At 36.8% G+C, this 19,428-nt stretch overlaps 4 protein-coding genes across 6 annotated transcripts; 2 read left to right on the top strand and 2 right to left on the bottom strand.

The window, feature by feature from the left end:
- Nucleotides 1-1,626: 1,626 nt before the first annotated feature.
- LOC18028584 (heat shock protein 90-3) lies at nucleotides 1,627-4,649 on the top strand. Its single transcript, XM_006413528.2, has 3 exons — nucleotides 1,627-1,869; nucleotides 2,285-2,426; nucleotides 2,537-4,649. The coding sequence occupies exons 1-3, from the start codon at nucleotides 1,747-1,749 to the stop codon at nucleotides 4,372-4,374; spliced, it is 2,103 nt and encodes a 700-aa protein (XP_006413591.1). The 5' UTR covers nucleotides 1,627-1,746; the 3' UTR covers nucleotides 4,375-4,649.
- Nucleotides 4,650-5,111: 462 nt separating this feature from the next.
- Nucleotides 5,112-10,547, top strand: LOC18028583. Its single transcript, XM_006413527.2, has 16 exons — nucleotides 5,112-5,393; nucleotides 5,761-6,096; nucleotides 6,178-6,403; nucleotides 6,497-6,715; nucleotides 6,802-6,917; nucleotides 7,023-7,121; nucleotides 7,236-7,323; nucleotides 7,436-7,665; nucleotides 7,754-7,938; nucleotides 8,056-8,255; nucleotides 8,496-8,828; nucleotides 8,930-9,031; nucleotides 9,175-9,472; nucleotides 9,618-9,766; nucleotides 9,837-10,121; nucleotides 10,207-10,547. Exons 2-16 carry the CDS (start codon nucleotides 5,798-5,800, stop codon nucleotides 10,393-10,395), a joined length of 3,018 nt encoding a protein of 1,005 aa, XP_006413590.1. The 5' UTR covers nucleotides 5,112-5,393; nucleotides 5,761-5,797; the 3' UTR covers nucleotides 10,396-10,547.
- A 100-nt stretch (nucleotides 10,548-10,647) lies between these two features.
- LOC18028582 (UDP-galactose/UDP-glucose transporter 2) lies at nucleotides 10,648-13,435 on the bottom strand. Of its 3 annotated transcripts, none has more exons than XM_024148939.1 (7): nucleotides 12,925-13,435; nucleotides 12,472-12,500; nucleotides 12,189-12,390; nucleotides 11,846-12,088; nucleotides 11,651-11,752; nucleotides 11,110-11,217; nucleotides 10,648-11,012 (listed from the first exon to the last, which is right to left on the bottom strand). In XM_024148939.1, the coding sequence occupies exons 1-7, from the start codon at nucleotides 13,048-13,050 to the stop codon at nucleotides 10,782-10,784; spliced, it is 1,041 nt and encodes a 346-aa protein (XP_024004707.1). In that variant the 5' UTR covers nucleotides 13,051-13,435; the 3' UTR covers nucleotides 10,648-10,781. The 3 variants fall into 3 exon arrangements, with proteins under 3 accessions (XP_024004707.1, XP_024004706.1, XP_024004705.1); XM_024148938.1 differs by having other exon boundaries at nucleotides 11,651-12,088; nucleotides 12,925-13,056; nucleotides 13,161-13,435; XM_024148937.1 differs by having other exon boundaries at nucleotides 11,651-12,088.
- A 3,143-nt stretch (nucleotides 13,436-16,578) lies between these two features.
- Nucleotides 16,579-19,118, bottom strand: LOC18028581. The gene is made up of 3 exons (XM_006413524.2): nucleotides 18,342-19,118; nucleotides 17,667-17,766; nucleotides 16,579-17,156 (listed from the first exon to the last, which is right to left on the bottom strand). Exons 1-3 carry the CDS (start codon nucleotides 19,089-19,091, stop codon nucleotides 16,639-16,641), a joined length of 1,368 nt encoding a protein of 455 aa, XP_006413587.1. The 5' UTR covers nucleotides 19,092-19,118; the 3' UTR covers nucleotides 16,579-16,638.
- Between the last annotated feature and the right edge of the window lie 310 nt (nucleotides 19,119-19,428).

Raw genomic sequence — 19,428 nt, 5'->3', positions numbered from 1 at the left:
GTATGGACCAGGTGAATGGGAAATATGGTCCACATGCCTCCAATGTATGATCCCGAATGTAGTCCATTACGTATATGGCAAAATTAATATGAACATATAAGAGAAAGCAAAATGAATCTTTTCATTAGGAAAAATAGCAAAGAGAGATCATAACTTTAAAGTTTTGACTAGGATACCTTTTCGTTAATGAGATATGCAAAAATTGCAAGCTCGCTAGTTATGTCAGTTTTCATATAAAACTTTTGCGTCATATGATTTGTGTTATATTTATATATATATAAAAAATGATAACTTAAGCATCGATTCTTAAACACCAAGGAGTGCTTAGACAATTTTTTATAAAAATGAAATGTTCAAAAATATAATAACTTAAACATCGATGCTTAAACAAGCATTTTAAGCAGCAGTGCTTACCAGACACAATGCTAAAAAATAAAGATAATTTTAAATTAATAATTAAATAATACATAAACATTCTCTCTTTGAGTTGTTATCATTGAACATGGTCTAACTATTTTTTTTTCTATTAATGTAGCACATGTTAATTTAGCACGTAGATTTTGGCTTTTGCCATTACAATTTTTGTTAAGTTTCAACATCAAGGTATCCATTGTAGTTACCGTATTTGTTTTCTTCTCAACGTATACTACAAATATATAACAAAGCGTTTTCTTGTCTTTTTCTATTCAAAGAATATGATCTTAAAGTTAGAAAGCGTAATAATACTCCCTGTGAATAACATTCAGTACATAGGTTGATGACTAAGGATAAAACCCAAAAAAAAAAAAATCCAAGTTCCCATGTGACTGCAAGAAGTGTCAAAGGCTATCTGTGATCAACACACAGACAACAAACAAATTTTGTTGTCCATATAAAATACTCCATCACCAATATATAGAGAGAATATATGTGGTAGGTGGCATTAATGTGTCAGAGCCTAAAAGCCATGCATTCGTATGTGCTTTGAATTGATTTACATTTTCTCCATAATTCACACATCGAATTTGCTTTTAACATTTTTAAATACAGATGCTTAACTTCCCTATTTTCGTATAAGTTATAACAATGGGTTCTTATAGTTACTGGTCACGAAGCACATACACATGAATTATTCATATTTGAGAAGAAAAGAAAAAAAAAAGGAATCACTTCATAATAGATAGATAGATTTAGTGGGTCCTCGATCATAAAGTTTTTAGGTGAGGGTCGTTTCTTTTGAATGATTAGACGACAAACTACAATTTACTAAACTGTACTATATGTAGACCATAACTCTACATTATCACGTGGACAATAATTACTAATATGAACTATACATTTCTCCTCGCTGCTAATGGCAAATTTAATCTCCAGCGACATTTCACTTAGCTCGAAGTGGAGTAATATCGCATTTAGGGGAAAAAATCGCGTTTAAAAAATACACAGAGTGAGATATTAGACCATTTCCAATTGGGAGTTCTTAGTAGTAGTTTTTAAAAGTGTATGTATATAAAATAATAATAAATTATTAGAGAGGTTTCATTCACGCGCCACCACTTTCCTATTTTGTTTTTTCTTTTTCTCTTTTTCTAGTTTTGGTGGAAGGATCTAGAAACCCTACGAGTACCCACTATATAAATATTGTTCCTCCTTCACTGAGCTTTCTCTTTACAATCAAAGACTAAAACCCTTGATTTCGTCTTCCTCGCTCTGTTTCTTCGCCTTCCGAATCGTTAAAAAAATCCCAACCTAAGCTCCGGGATCGTGATGTCGGACACTGAGACGTTTGCTTTCCAGGCTGAGATCAATCAGCTTCTCTCCCTTATCATCAACACCTTCTACAGCAACAAGGAGATCTTCCTTCGTGAGCTCATCAGTAACTCCTCCGATGTGCGTATTCTCTCTCAATCTCTTTCTCTTTTGTTATTAGGTGTTTCTTGTTTCGTGTTTCGTGTTCTGATTCGTTAGACGAGTAGATCCATTGATGAGTATTGGTGTTGAGAGTTGTATTGCTAATCTGTGAAGTAAGTTAGTTTGTTGAATCTTAGGATTAAGATCCAGTTCTCTTTTATCCATCGGGCAATTGCTTTAGTTTATCGACTTCCATCTTTCGATTTGTTTGGTTCGTTTTATCTGCCGATTGAAATTTAGTCGAATCTACACAGATTTGAGATCTGTTGCATCGTTATTGGGTCTTGTTTCTAAGAGTGTTGCTATCATTAGAGTGCACGATATGGATTTGTTTCAACTTTAATCTTGTAAGCTCAACGTCAAATCTGATGTTTTTATCTTTTCTGTTGAATAGGCTCTGGACAAGATTAGATTCGAGTCTTTGACTGACAAGAGTAAGCTCGATGGCCAGCCAGAACTCTTCATTCACATCATCCCGGACAAGAGCAACAACACCTTGACCATTATCGACAGTGGTATTGGGATGACCAAGGCTGGTAAGTTTTATATTATGGGAAGAGAATACTCTCTTTGCTTTGATGTTTCGACTGTTTTAACTAAGCTTGTATTGTATTTGCTGATGCTTGATTGTTTTTCTTCTGTACAGATTTGGTCAACAACTTGGGTACAATTGCCAGGTCTGGCACGAAGGAATTCATGGAGGCATTGGCTGCTGGTGCCGATGTCAGCATGATTGGACAGTTTGGCGTTGGTTTCTACTCAGCTTACTTGGTTGCCGAGAGGGTTGTCGTCGTCACAAAGCACAACGATGACGAGCAGTATGTGTGGGAGTCCCAGGCTGGAGGATCCTTCACTGTGACCAGAGATACCTCTGGTGAGGTCCTTGGTAGGGGTACCAAGATGACTCTTCACCTCAAGGAGGACCAGTTGGAATACCTTGAAGAGCGCCGTCTTAAGGATTTGGTCAAGAAGCACTCTGAGTTCATCAGCTACCCTATCTCTCTTTGGGTTGAGAAGACCATCGAGAAGGAGATCTCAGATGATGAAGAAGAGGAAGAGAAGAAAGATGAGGAGGGAAAGGTTGAGGAAGTAGACGAGGAGAAAGAAAAGGAGGAGAAGAAAAAGAAGAAGATCAAGGAAGTGTCTCACGAGTTTGATCTTGTCAACAAGCAGAAGCCTATCTGGATGAGGAAACCCGAGGAGATCAACAAGGAGGAATATGCTGCCTTCTACAAGAGCCTCAGCAATGATTGGGAGGAGCATTTGGCCGTCAAACACTTCTCTGTGGAAGGACAGCTCGAGTTCAAGGCAGTTCTGTTTGTCCCCAAGAGAGCCCCATTCGACCTCTTTGACACAAAGAAGAAGCCCAACAACATCAAGCTATACGTTCGCCGTGTCTTCATTATGGACAACTGTGAAGAGATCATTCCTGAATACCTTGGATTTGTGAAGGGTATTGTCGACTCCGAGGACCTTCCTCTCAACATCTCGAGAGAAACTCTCCAGCAGAACAAGATCCTGAAGGTGATCCGCAAGAACCTTGTGAAGAAGTGCATTGAGCTTTTCTTTGAGATTGCTGAGAACAAGGAGGACTACAACAAGTTCTACGAGGCATTCTCCAAGAACCTGAAGCTCGGAATCCACGAGGACTCTCAGAACAGGACCAAGTTTGCAGAGTTGATCCGTTACCACTCCACCAAGAGCGGTGATGAGTTGACAAGTCTGAAAGACTACGTGACCAGGATGAAGGAAGGCCAAAACGACATTTACTACATTACTGGTGAGAGCAAGAAGGCCGTGGAGAACTCTCCTTTCCTCGAGAAGCTCAAGAAGAAGGGATATGAAGTCATTTACATGGTGGACGCCATTGATGAGTACGCCATTGGTCAGCTCAAGGAGTTTGAGGGGAAGAAGCTAGTCTCCGCCACCAAGGAAGGCTTGAAGCTCGAGGAGACAGAAGACGAGAAGAAAAAGAAGGAAGAGCTCAAGGAGAAGTTCGAGGGTCTGTGCAAGGTGATTAAGGATGTATTGGGTGACAAGGTCGAGAAGGTGATTGTCTCTGACCGTGTTGTTGACTCACCTTGCTGTCTCGTGACCGGAGAGTATGGTTGGACTGCTAACATGGAGAGGATCATGAAGGCTCAGGCTTTGAGAGACAGCAGCATGGGTGGATACATGTCAAGCAAGAAGACGATGGAAATTAACCCAGAGAACTCGATCATGGACGAGTTGAGGAAAAGAGCCGACGCAGACAAGAACGACAAGTCGGTAAAGGATCTGGTCCTCCTCCTGTTCGAGACTGCTCTGCTCACCTCTGGATTCAGTCTTGACGAGCCAAACACCTTCGGAAGCAGAATCCACAGGATGCTTAAGCTCGGGCTGAGCATTGACGATGATGCAGGTGAGACGGAGGCTGATGCTGACATGCCACCGCTTGAAGATGACGCTGAGGCTGAAGGAAGCAAGATGGAAGAAGTCGACTAAGCCTCTCCCCACCAAAGCCAGAAGTAGTTGTAGTTGAAGAAGCAGGCCCGAGCGACTCTTCTCTTTCTCTATCATTAGTGTTTTTCTTTGTGTTTTTTTTACTAAGTGTTTTCCTCTCGGCCTCTTTGAACTTGGTTTTTATCACTTACTTTTGTCAATGTCTGCAACGAACTAGATTCCTTTTGGAAATCTACTAGTTTTGTCATTCTTTTTTGGTTCATGTGACCCGTACAATCGGCGTAACTACTGTTTAATATCGCCCATAATTTGCCTCACGGTGTCTGAGATATGTTCGAGAGTAGTTTTCTTTTTTTTGTCCAACATGTTCGAGAGTAGTTAATTGATTTAAACAGGTAGTAATTGGCGCCAAGATGCTGCACAGCTCTGAAATTTTGAGACTAGAAATTTCCAATAAATTAACCGGCGTTCCAATCAAATTATTTCGGTTATATATTGTTTTTAAGGAATGAAATACTGTAATTTTGTCTAAAATGATAAATGACAGTACTTAACCAGTAAAACAGCGAATGAAATAGAAAAAAGACTACACAATTATTCCTATGTACCACCGGTTAAAATTTCCCACAAGTTTGAAATGTGATTCACAGGCATGGAGAAAATAAAAACACAAATAATTTGTAAAGAATCTGGAATCGAATGCTGGTAGCGGAGATTCCTTTATCCTCTTTCTTTTTTTTTTCCTTTTTAAAAAAAAAAATCAGAACGAAAAAACAGAAAAAATGGCGACTGAGATCACTTGGTCACCTTTGATACCTCATCTCTCTCCGAAAAAATTGCAACTTTTCTGGAAACCACCATTTTTTTTCCTCACGAAAATTCTCAATCCGCTTGATTCACCACACCAATGAAGGTCTTTCTTCTCTAATCCAATCTTCAGAAGAAAAAAAGCATTTTTTAAGGGTTACGGTTGAATGTAGGGATTAGACCATTACCATTTCGATATGAATACGGGTTTCTGATAATCCTCCGTTCACGTAATTCGAAGCCGCGATTTAAAGGTAATCCCTTTTGTATACTGTTTCTCATATCCTCTACGTAATCTGTTTTTCACATTGCGAATTTTTGATTTGACCAGTAAGTGTTAACGTCTGTAACATTCATACTCTGGTGACTGAATCAAATCATTGCAAAAAGACAGAGATTAGAAGGAGTCATGTTAATGTTGTTGTAACAGCAGCTCGAAGCATCTGTTCTGATGAACAAACAGAGTACTAGAAATTTGTTTACGAATCATATTGGATTAGTGATGAACTGTTTTCTTCCACTATTTGCAATTCAATGTCATCAAAACTTCCTTCATGATTTACTGTTCCACCATTAGACCACACTGTGCTTAATGTATCCTTTTCTTGTTTCTTTCTTTAGTTCTGTCAAGATTTTGGGACTCAAGGAACCTCAAGCAATGGGCTCTGATAAGCATTCTGCTCGTTTGCTCAATAACCTCAAAATGGAGAGGGTCAGAACGATTCTAACACAGACTTACCCTTATCCTCACGAGCACTCACGCCATGCTATGATTGCTGTGGTTTTTGGTTGCATATTCTTTATTTCGTCGGATAACATGCACACCCTCGTAGAGAAGCTGGACAACAATTTCAAGTGGTGGTCCATGTACGCCTGTTTGCTTGGATTTTTCTATTTCTTTTCATCTCCATTCATCGGAAAGACTATCCGACCAAACTACTCAATCTTCAGTCGGTGGTAAGCAAGCCCTTTTTCTTCCATAAAGTTTTGAACTTTTTGCTCTTGAGTGTTTCCAATCCTTTTTGCTTTGTTGTGTAGGTACATTGCTTGGATTTTAGTTGCAGCTTTGTACCATCTCCCAAGTTTTCAGTCAATGGGTTTGGATTTGAGGATGAATTTGTCCCTTTTTCTAACAATTTACATCTCATCCATAGTCTTCCTTCTTGTCTTCCACATTGTTTTTCTTGGATTTTGGTATATCGGTCTTGTCTCTCGTGTGGCTGGAAGACGCCCTGAGATCTTAACCGTATTTCAAAACTGTGCTGTGAGTACGCTCGACTCTTGTACATCGAAGTCACTTGCTTAAAACCATTATTTTCATTGAAAATCAAATTTCAGTGTCCATTATCTTGTGCAGGTTCTTAGCATGGCGTGCTGTATTTTCTACAGCCATTGTGGTAATCGTGCTTTTCTAAGGCAAACTCCCCTTGAAAGAAGTCATTCTAGCAACAGTACTTGGCTTGCGAAATTCATTCATATTGATGAGCTTAAAGACCAAGTCTGCTCATCATGGTTTGCTCCTGTTGGATCTGCTAGTGATTATCCGCTATTGTCCAAATGGGTCATTTATGGGGAGGTATGGCTTCTTTTGTATTATTCTAACTTGTCGTGTAAGCGTTTATGTGACAACTCTCTGTTGTATTCCCACTTTTTCGTTTCCAGCTGGCGTGCAATGGGTCTTGTCCTGATTCATCTGATGAAATTTCTCCTATATACTCGTTGTGGGCAACGTTTATTGGTCTTTACATTGCCAATTATGTAGTGGAGAGATCAACAGGGTAAGTGGCTGCTTTGGCATTGTATTTATTGAGTGAATGTTGCTAGTAAAAACGTCAACAACACATACAGAACAATTATTGGTCTTATGTTAATTTTACGGTTAGGTGGGCTCTGGCACACCCTGTGTCTGTTGACAATTATGAGAAGCTGAAGAAGCAACAAATGAAACCTAATTTCTTGGATATGGTTCCTTGGTATTCAGGGTACGTCCATGTCAACTAAATTTTATCTTGTTTATATATGTTATTATCTACTGATGTTTTCTTCGACGCAATGCGAATTTGATCTCATCTGATTTCTATAATTATTTATTTCAGAACATCAGCTGATTTGTTTAAAACTGTGTTTGATCTCCTCGTATCAGTGACTGTGTTTCTTGGCCGCTTTGACATGCGGATGATGCAGGTAAACTTTTGTTTCTGGTGATACGATATGATCAGATCCTCTATCTTTCTGCGGTTTGCTCTTCTTGTAATATTGCACTTTTTGTAACCTTTCCCAATTCTTAAATCTGTAGGCTGCAATGACAAGAAATTGTGATGGAGACAAGAGAATGGAACTATTATATGATCATTTAGCTGGCAAGAATGATTTCTGGTTTGACTTCATGGCGGATACTGGTGATGGTGGGAATCCATCATATTCTGTCGCAAAACTTCTTGCTCAGCCTTTTCTCAAAGTCCCGCTGAATGATGATTTTGTGTCTCTACAAAGGGGTAACCTGCTGCTTATTGGGGGAGATCTTGCGTAAGATTTCTCTTTCACTACCTAATGGATGCCTTCTTTTTTGTTGTCAGGTCTGAATGTAACCGAATGGATGCCTTTCTTATTGCAGATACCCCAATCCATCAGCGTTTACGTATGAGAAACGTCTGTTTTGTCCTTTTGAGTATGCGCTCCAACCTCCTCATTGGTATAAAAAGGACTCAATTTCTGTTGACAAGCCTGAATTACCGGATGGAGTGTCTGAACTGAAGCATTATGATGGTCCTCAATGTTTTCTCATCCCTGGAAACCATGGTGGGTTTCAGCTCTCTACTTGATTTCTCTCTCTAGTAAAATGTTTCACATGCTAGCATGCGTACTTTGTTTTGGGTAATGCTTCTAATTTTCATGTTATTTTTTAACATTTTTTAGATTGGTTTGATGGACTCAATACTTTCATGAGGTATATATGCCATAAAAGTTGGCTTGGTGGCTGGTTTATGCCCCAAAAGAAAAGCTATTTCGCCCTGCAACTACCTGAAGGATGGTGGGTGTTTGGTTTGGATCTCGCTCTTCATGGTGATATTGATGTGTACCAGTTCAATTTCTTTTCTGAATTAGTGAAGGAGAAGGTAGATTCAGCATCGTCTTTCTTTCTCCTGCTAGATAGATTCTGCAGATGCTATACAAAATATACTACTTTCCATCTACTCCAGCTCTTTTATTCTTTTGTATACAACTTATGTTCTGTGATATTGCTTTTACGTTGGTTTGTGTAATGCCCTTGGTTTTGATTTATTATAGTTGTTTGCTTCTGTTTGATTCAACTCTCAGGTTTTTGCTTTAATGAACGATTTTATCTTTTCATTTAGGTTGGGAAAAATGATGCGGTGATCGTTATCACACATGAGCCGAACTGGCTTCTTGATTGGTATTGGAAAGACGATACTGGAAAGAACATGAGACATCTGATTTGCGACTTTTTAAAAGACAGGTGTAAACTTAGAATGGCAGGAGATTTGCATCATTATATGCGCCATTCGTGTACTCAATCAGATGGACCTGCTCATGTTCAACATCTCCTTGTTAATGGTTGTGGAGGGGCTTTTTTGCACCCCACCCATGTGTTCAGCAAATTTTCAAAGTTTTATGGTGCTTCTTATGAAAGTAAATCTGCTTACCCTTCCTTTGGTGATTCAAGCAAGGTAGATTTTTTTACTTCTGTGGCCTCTTATCGCCTGACCACTGATTTGCCTTGTTTTCTTTGGTGATTCAGAGGTTTATTGTTGTATGATGTTCTTTGCAGATTGCTTTGGGAAACATTTTAAAGTTCAGGAAAAAGAACTGGCAATTTGATTTTATTGGTGGCATCATATACTTTCTCTTGGTCTTTTCCTTGTTCCCTCAGGTGCAGTTTTACACAGCTTTGACTTTCTTAAACCTTTGTTTTCCTATGAAGATACAGACAATTGGACATTGTCTTGCATATCTGTAGCATTGTGTGCACTGCTCATTAGAAAGTCTTAATCTTCATTCCTTGTTGGTTTTCAGTGTAAGCTAGGCCACATCTTAAGAGGTGATTCATTTTCTGGCCACTTGAGGAGTTTCTTTGGCACAGTTTGGACCGCCTTTGTGTACGTTACAGAGCAGTCATACGTGTCTTTCACCGGTGTTCTTATGCTGCTAATAACTGCGATTATGTTTGTTCCCTCAAAAATATCTCGGAAGAAACGACTGGTAATTGGAATTCTTCATGTTGCTGCACACCTGACGGCTGCTTTGATTCTTATGTTGCTGTTAGAACTCGGCATTGAAATCTGTATTCAACATCAGCTCCTTGCGACCTCCGGTCAGTTTTCCTTCCCAGATAATGTTGTTTGGCATTCCACATTACAATGTCATTGACACTAATGTATAACAAAATTGATCTTTATAGCATCTGTGATCAAACTATAATATAAATCTGACATTTTTGGAACTCTTGGTTAACACAGGTTATCATACATTGTATCAATGGTACAAATCAGTGGAAAATGAACACTTTCCAGACCCCACTGGCCTTAGAGCCCGTATCGAACAGTGGACGTTTGGATTTTACCCTGCCTGCATCAAGTATCTTATGTCAGCATTTGATATTCCTGAGGTAATGTATTCTTGTCAACTTATCCTTAAATATATATTGCAACCAAACGTTGAAAGTATGTAAACATTAGGTGATGGCGGTAACACGGACAAACATCTGCCGAGAAGGAATGGAGACGCTTTCTCGAAGTGGAGCAGCCATATATTATGCTTCTGTCTTCCTCTACTTTTGGGTCTTCTCAACTCCTGTTGTGTCTTTGGTTTTTGGAAGTTACTTATATATATGCATCAACTGGCTTCACATACACTTTGATGAAGCATTCTCTTCACTCCGGATCGCCAATTACAAATCATTTACCCGTTTCCACATCAAACCTGATGGAGACCTTGAAGTCTTCACTCTCGGAGTAGATAAGGTGAGTAAGACAACAACTCTTATTGTTCTTTGTGTGTGATTGTTCTTTTAACAACCAGAGGAGTGTATGTGCTTAATGAGTCAAGGTGCCAAAGGAATGGAAGCTAGACAAGGACTGGGATTCAGAGCCGAGACCGACAGTGAAGATGAGTCATCACAGAAGGTTTCCAAGCAAATGGTGTGCAACAACACTGCAACAGGATCCTATCAACACTGTAAAAATCGTCGATCGTTTTGTTATTCGTAGATCAGATAAAGAAATAGGTGGATCTTAGATGGACTCAGTTCTTCACAGATCCGTTTCTATTTTCATCTTTTAGAATGTAGTCTGTAGAGTTTGCTTCTACTTTCCAACATGTGACAAATCTCTTAGAGCATAAAACCAAAGTCAGGTTCTCTCATGAGGCTTTTAATGCTTCCCTTTACTTTTGATAACAAACATCGTATAAAACCAATTTAACAGTTTTAATAGTAATTCTATTCGACTTTAAGATCTTATAACAACTTTCTGAGATATGTAATTGGGCAAAATAAAACCACCTTTTTTTTTAACTCTATTTGCTTTTTTTTTTCCCTGTTGTATTTTCTTCATCCAACATTATTCTATGAAGTATGAACCCTTATAATTTCTGACATAAATATAATTTATATAATCACATTTTCAGACCAATGACTTCCTCTCTTCTTCCTCTTCTCTATCACCATCTCCTCCGGCGATCCTAACCGCTGATCTCGCCGGAATCTTGGTCGGAGGTTTACTATCCATTGGAACCATCTTCAACACAATCCCCATTGCTATCAGCAACAAGCCCGATCCGTGCTGCTCCGTTAACGGCTTCGTGAATATTAAATAAGACAGCAACAACGTAACTCCTTTCCTCGCCGTAGTTATCTACACAAAACGTTGTTAAATCGTAAATGCGATTTTGGAACGTATTTTCAGTTAGCAAAACGCAAGTGAGCGTTTGTCTATAAGATTAGAGACTTACCAAAGCGGTTGTAGCGGCTCCAAAGAGAGCAATGAGCGATAGAACAGAGACTTGACCTATGAATGTGGCCATGGCTTCGAATACAAGCACTCCATACACATATGGATGCTGCAAAAACAGTAAACAAAAGAAGAGTTAGATTTTAAATAATATCAACTAACGAATAATTAAACCGTTTGACTAAAGTATTACACGTTGGTACTTTAGTTATGAATTCAATGAATTTAATATCATTCTTATAAAAAGAAATACTGGCTTTTAGAAAGTTGGCAGATTTAGGCACGTCGGTCAATGATTTCATTTCGACGGTACCAAGCTGAATCCGACAAATTTTGACTTTTTCATAAAGTCTAATTTGAACCAAACCTTACTCTGATTTGAAGAACCAAGAACATTCAAAGCCAATACAAAGTCCACTCTATGTCACTTTGCTTCAAATGGACTATTGCATAAGTGCTTTATAAACCGAAAACCAGAATTTGGTTTGGTAAAAAAGTTCACCAAAACCCAAACCGGAAAAAAAACAGAGGTTTGGACTTACTTGATAGCAAGCAGTCCACGCACGGAAAAGCTCTCCGGTTAAGACCATGGGAACGAACAAGAAAGGCAATCCAACAACAGTTGAGCAGAAAAGCATCTCCATCTGCAAAAAATATACAACACAAGGAATCTCAGACGTGAAACAAAACAGAACGGTAAAAGAAAAGAACCGGGTTTTATTGATTGTGTCTCTTGCCTGAGTTGTCTCGGGATTCATTGTGAATATAGCTTCTTGCAGATTACCCAAGAAAGCATCCATGATCAATGCACCAGTTATCATCAAGATACCGATCATACTGAAATTCGGAGACATTTGTGCGTCTGCTAATGTGAATAGGATCAAACCAAGAACCAGCAAGAACGCTGAAATGTATTCATGGACAGGGTATTTTCTTCTCAGACCGGGTATGAATGCTCCCATTATCATCACTGGCAATACCTAAAACCCCCAACGAAAGATCCGTCCTTTCGATCATTTGTCTATACACTTAGCTGCATTAAGCTCCTTGAGATTGTAATTTGAGAAATTGAGGATTTACCTTGGTGGATTTGAACATGATTTGAGCTGGATAATTGAGATAAGCCAAAGATCCTTTGGTTAATCCATGTGATCCCATGAGAACAGCAGAGAGTTTGACATAAGTTCTCATCGGATTCACAATATGCTTTGTGGTGAAGCCTTGAAGATAGATTAGGAACAAGTAGACAAATCCTTGTATAAACGTGAAATACCAACCAAAGCTACAAGAGAGAGCAATTCCAGTTGTTATTATTTATTTTGTTAAAGTCGAAACATTTAAGAGGAAATAAATTTGACTTTACCTAAATTGAAGGCGATTATAAACATATTCCTGTAATTCAATCAAAATCAAGTCAAAAATCATATATGAGTAATTAATCAAAAAAGGTAGATCCAATAAATTCTCCAAACTCTGTTTTCTTTACAAGACCACAACTTTTTTTGTTGTGATCTTACAAGATCTGCAATATAATATGAATTTTTGAAATATAGGTTGTTCGTCATGCATTTTCTTCTTGCTCTGTTTTTTGTTTTCTAAGAAACTAAACATCAAACACTTAGCATGCAAATGACTTTTTAAAAATGCATCAAAATTACGAATTTCCAGCGAGAATCAGGAGCAGATTATGGGGAATTATCTCAAATACCAACAAAAAAATGATCTACGTTATCGATAATATTTCGGGATTCTCGAAATCAAATATAAACTGAAAAGATTTATAAATAAAAGAACAGAGAGAGAATCATAGACGAACCTCGCAAACTCCGTTAACGAGATATCCAAAAAAGAAACCAGAAGTGCAAATGAGAAACTGTTGCCAAGTTGGTCGATCAGACAGAGAGATTCCAAACAGAGATCTTGATTGTTCCTCGTTCTTCATCTTATTCTTTAAACGCAAAAAAAAAACAAATTTTTTGAAGTCAAAGGTCAAAAAGATACCCAGAAAATAGAGTAAAAACCCAGGAATTGATCAAACGCATGGAAACTCACTAATAACCAAAAACCCAAAAAAGGGGTAATCACTGAAACAACACAAACAGAACCTAACCAAACCAAATTCTTCTCTAATTCACTCCTTAAAGACTCTCTGTCCAAACTTTAAGACGAGAGAGAGAGAAAGAGAGAGTAAATAGATATTTTGTGAAGAAGGGAGCTTTTAAAACCGAAGGGGAAAACACATGAAGATGAAGATGAAGAAGAGACTCGTCGCGTGATTCGCCACTCGGTGACACGTTTTTTTCCCAATAGACGTTCTTCTTCTTCTTCTTCTTTTTTTCTTTTTACGTTTTCTTGCTCTCTTTTAATCTTTTTCTTTCAGGTAAATCTCAACATTACAAATGTGCCCCCAAATTTATTTTTATTTATATTTTGAGCCTTCAAATGAACTAAACACCCCGCGTGGCATGATATCATGTATCCAATTACCGGTTTAGTCCGGTTATACAAAAAAGAAATGGGATCTTGAAATGCTTTTGTTGTGTCTGTGTAGATATGAAATCGCATTTAATTTATTTAACTGTTTTGATTATAAATAAATAGTAGATGTCATGACTAAATTGAAACATCTAAATTTGTCTATATTGGGAAACTTTTTCCAGTGAAAAAAGATAAAAATTAGAGTTGCACTTTTTTGCGTTAACCTTAACTAGAATCATACATGATTTCATCGAATCTTCATTTAAAGTAAATAAATAAACAGTGTGGTCTTGTTTTATACATTATAAAAGTAAAGACGCTATTCGAAACTAATATAAAACTTGTGGGGGTGGCGTTTTCCATAATTGAGTAACGAAGTTATTATCTCGAGAGAAAACGAGAGAAGAAATAATGATTCTATGAATGCTACTATTAGTCAACTTTTCAGTTTAAGACAAGTGAGTCATTGCCTCAATAGACGCCCATTACAGCCTGTCTTTTACCATTTTATCAGATTTTTCGAGATTTTATTCAATGTTTACTTTTAAAATAATTTGTTAAATGCGTTAAATCTTATTATAGTAGCTCTGGTTATGTAAATTAGGACATATATTTATCAGGAATTAATCTAAGTCATAATCGTTGACCAACAGAAAAATCTTAAACATTCATGGAAATCCCCATTTTACAATGAATGAGAAAACTTATATCATTCTCACCTCAACTCTTAAAGGGTGAATGGTGATGATAATATATAGTCGCGACTTCTCTAACTCGTCAACATGTAAGATCTTGATTAGCTTCTCTCTTCTAACTACGATCACCACACATGATACGTGCCAAATAAAACAAAATATTTTCAATATCAACAGCAAGATATATATCCACAATTGGTATTATAGAATTGTTATTATCAAAAATAAAAAGTATATTATATAACCGGCCGACAAAATAAATAGTTAAATAAATGAATCTAAAAAAAATTGATGTGAAATAAATTATCACTCGTGTGTTTTATAATAACCAGAAGACTTGGCTGGAGACTTTCGGGTTTGGAAGCAAGCGATCATGAACGAATTCACAAACAAAAATATCGCGAGAAAAAGTATATATGGACAGCAAAGTAACGAATCAAAGTCGTTAGGAGAAACAATCCAATTGGTGTTCGGTCAAACAGTGTGGGCTCAGCTTCGGCCATTTTGTGCCGTGCACCGGAATCTTACCAAACCGAAGACAGATCCAATTACACTGCTGTCTCTTTAATGCGTCACCTTCTTTCCAAAAATGAATTAGTTTTTTAAATTTTTAATCTCAGATTATGGGCACTGTTAATGCCCGAAATAGGGTTGGTAAAGTAGAATAGGTGATACGTACTCGTAAACTTTACAGAATATCATCAAAAGATGAAAAAGCCAAAAAGGTTAACCACTTAACGTAGTAGATTCATGAAGTTTTCATCAAAGATCTTAAATCTAAGACTAGTAGGAAAATGAATTAGTTCACCGCCTTTAATGGACATTGATCGAATAACAGTTCAAGATATACTGTATATGCCAAAAAAAACTTGCAACTAATAAAAGGGATATGATGATATATTGGGTCACAATAAATAACATTTAGAATCATTTAACTTAAAAATTGATTAGAATAAAACTTTGAACATATATCATCTTCTACAAATTCTATGGTATAAAAATATGTCATATGTGCATGCATTAAAAATATAATGATTGGTAATATGTCGCAATATTTGGTAAGCGCGACAAATGCATATTATTCAAATCTTATAAAATACTGCTAGTAAACAAGTTTTCATGTATCCAAATTTTCTCATCCGTTTAAGTGTCTCTCTCTGCGACAATTATCTAGTATGTGACATTTGGTTGGTCTCGTTAATAATGGAATGATTATTCGTTATTTTAGAAAAACAATAATTAATTTCGCTATTTGGGATGTTTTGCGGATACTCTAGTTTGTATTTTTGTTTGTGTATGTTATGCATATATTAAAAAGATATTTTGTATTAAAACAATAAAGATAAAACTGTATCTCCTCACTGAACCAACAATGACAAAGAACATAATGTTATACTTATAATTATATATTGTTATTAACGAAATGAACAAATAAGACAAACTAAAAAAAAAAAAAAGCAAATGTACATACAAACACAATTATCTGAAAAATTGGGTGGAATCGCCTTCAACATTGTCCAAATTAGCCTAATGGTATATAGTTCATTCTCAACTATATGAGTATGTTGCACCACCTTCCTAACTAACAAATATATTTTAACTAGTGGTCTACTTGTACTGAATAAATCTGAACTTATATTTTCTTGAGTACGATCGTGCAACATACTCATATCTTTTAGAAATGATTAGTTATCCAAGACTATTATCAGGACGAATACAGATGAAGGGGTATAACGGGCCATAACCTCGATTTTTACGAACTAATATACAATTTAGAAAATTTTTGATCAACGATCACAATCACTTCAATACCATCTTAATCATCACTAAAGCAAAGTGGTTAAAGCCCAAACATAACTTTACCCTAGGCCCTTAATGGTTCTATATTACCTTTGCTTAAGATATTTGGAAGTTTAGCTCTACATCAACGCGACAATTACTTATTGGCTTTACATTTTCAAATTTGATATTTCTTTAATTTTTTGTTGATATTCGATATAGTAGATGTTAGGTTATAGATGGTTTAGTCCACTATCAAGTTTAGAATTGAATTTCAGGTTTTTAAATATAATAATAATAATCAAAATAGAACTGAATCTAATATAAATGGTTAATTTTTTACCATGTTGGAGAAAAAAAGCCTTATTTCTAAATTGTTTGAACTTTTACCAATAACTCAAATAGTGTGTATATTTACTAAATCTGATTTGGATGGTGATACACTCACTACAATACAAACAACCATTCATACGGTCATGCCATTTTTTAAGATAATTAACATATACAGTATATCTTAAATTTCATATCACATATAGAATGTAATGAATGATAACGAACATGTGACAAAAATGTTATTCTCACAACGATAAATCAAGAATAAGTTCATCAATCAAGAAAGTGATGAAACCATTCCCCAACTCTTCAACCACATACTTTATCTCATCTCCATTGATACAACCCCATCTCATTTCCTGCACATAAATCTCTCTCTTCTCTCTGACTTCCCAACTCATAAACATATATTCTTCTTCTTGTGTCCTCATCACCCATTCTTCAACTATCTTCACCAACTTATCATCGTCTCTTGTCTCATTATCCCCATTTTCTTTGAAATAATCAAGCAAGAGATTGTCTACCTTGTGAGATGCTAGTAAATGGTTTGGTTCCTCGATAAATCTAGACTTCACTCGAGAAAACAAACGGTTTGCTTGGTTTTCGGATTGATCTTTTTCTTTTTCTACCATGTGATGAGAGTCATAAACATGTCTTTGTCTTTGCACATATTGCTCTATGCGTTTATCTAAATCCACAGGCTCAAGTCGTACCAGACCCTCAAATCTTCTGCTCTTTCTCAATAGCTTCTTCTCCTCGGTTTCTGTAAATGTCATATTATAAAAGGTTACCTTTGCGTTTTATAGATAAAATCTTCGCTATCAATTTTTTTGTTAATCAAACATCATTTGAAAATAATAAAGGTATTTGACCCAAAAGAGGTCAACGAAATTGTTATTTTTATTTCTGTGTTTGCATGTTTGTGTTTGTCATCTTCATCAAGTATTACTCCCAAAGTGTCATTTTGACACATTTCACATAAATGAAGATATATAACTAGTAATAAAAATTCTGTTTTATCCCTCATCAATATATTAAACAATTTTTTTCTCTCTGATTAATACAATAAAAGATAAGGTTAAAACTGAATTTTAAAGACAAATTTTGCATTAAAAGTACCTTAGTAACACTATTTATTATTTATTGAAACAGAAACAAAATCTTAATTAGAATGATATTTTTTGTGAAATAGAAGGAGTAAAACGCAACAAACAGTAGTTTTTAATCATATGATACAGAAACAAGAACATGAAGGTATAATCGGTGAATTTACCATTTTGATGCGAATGATGAGGAGTGATTTCATCATCTTCGAATGGGCATTCTAAGATCGATATTGGACTGAGTTGTTCTTTTTCTTCGTTCACGCATTCCTACAATATACAAGTCATTGAATCATATCAATATATTAAACTAAAAAAATCAAGTGAAATGTTGGAAATGAGGACTAGCTACACTAGAGTGAGTTGGCAAAGTCAACCCCAACTTAATGACAACAACGTTTCTAATTCCAAAACTTTTGTGTTAAGAGTGTGAGAGATTTAATGTAATAAATTACGTATACACCAAATTAATCTCGGGAAGTGTGTGATATCATCCGTAGAATCCGCTTTCGAAGCCACCAAGAAGAATCACAGCCATCGATTTCATCATCGCTCATACTTATTGATTTGCATAATGGCAAAATCTCAAGTCCTTAATAACCCCATACGTGACTCGCACGCACGAACCGACAATTTTTAAAAAAAAATTCCAACTACACTAATTAAAATTACTTCAGCAAAATGGTTTATGTTGTTATTAGTTGGTGATATTAATGGTTTGGTGCATTGTAGGAATTATCTGCGGTGTGACGTGGCGGATGACAATTGGACAAGCAAAACAGAGACCAAAATAATAATAAAAAAAAAAACTTTGAAAGTTAGTTAGTAAATAATAACTAACTAACCTCTCTGTTGTCGTTGACAGACGATCCGTCACTGACACGTGACCCTACACAATCCCCACTCCTCATAACTACTACTCCTCTGTCTTCCACGGCGTCGTTTTCGTTCGACGTCTCAGATTCGCCGCTCGATGATAACTGAGTCGCCTCCGAGTTCGTGAATAACTCGCTACCGAAACTCCCTGAGTCACCACCGGCTGCGTTCGACAATGTCGCTTCACCGGAAACTTTTGAATCCGTCGGAGAAACTTGAGAAATCCGATCCGACGGTTGATCTAGACTCTCTTGGAGAAATTCGGCGAATGATTTGCATCGTTTGATCTCTAGTTCACGATCATCTTCGACTTCTCCGTCGACGTTATTGAGTTCGCGGCGGGAGAGTTTCTTCCAGAAGCTTCGAGAGAAGCTCCTCGATAAAAGACCTTTCTTTGTAGACGGAGACGGAGATTTAACGGAGGAGGAAGGGAGCGGCAAGATTTTAACGGCGCTGAGTAACGTCGTCGAAGCTTTGTGAACGGCGTGAGTAAACGCTATTCCGCAGATGATACGCCGTTTATTTTGGAATATTCGTGACCGTCTGATCTCGGCGTCGAGGAGACGACGGACGGTGGAGGATTGACGACGAGGGAAGGATTTGAAGCCGTTTGATGAGCAAGAGCTGAGATCATCGAGAAGGTAATCTCTCAAAATCAACGGCTTTAATCGTGTCTTGCTCATCGGAAGGTGATTATTGGAGGAACTGATCGACGCCATTGGAGAATAAATCCGAAGAGGAGCTAATGTAAAAGATATGAGAGTGATGAGTGAGAGAGATGGAGCTGCATTGATGCTTATATAAGAAGAGTTTGGAGAAGAAGCTTCTTTTTGTGGTTGTGATAATAACTGATCAAAGTTTGATTTATTCCTTATTTCCTTAATCTTTTGAATTTGAGTTACAACATTTGTTAATTTTAGTTTATTGATTTGGAGGTTCGATGGAGTTATGTTGTTAAATATTTATTTTGTGAAACTGCGAGGGGGATTGTTATTAAGAAATGAGGATATTACAAGCAAGTGAAAAAAAAAAAATATCGGTATACAAATTATCTAT

This window comes from Eutrema salsugineum, unplaced genomic scaffold (genome assembly GCF_000478725.1).
Source record: "Eutrema salsugineum unplaced genomic scaffold, Eutsalg1_0 scaffold_1, whole genome shotgun sequence".
Lineage (NCBI taxonomy): Eukaryota > Viridiplantae > Streptophyta > Magnoliopsida > Brassicales > Brassicaceae > Eutrema > Eutrema salsugineum.
Note: the sequence above shows the minus strand (reverse complement) of the source record. Positions and strands in the feature narration are given on the sequence as shown.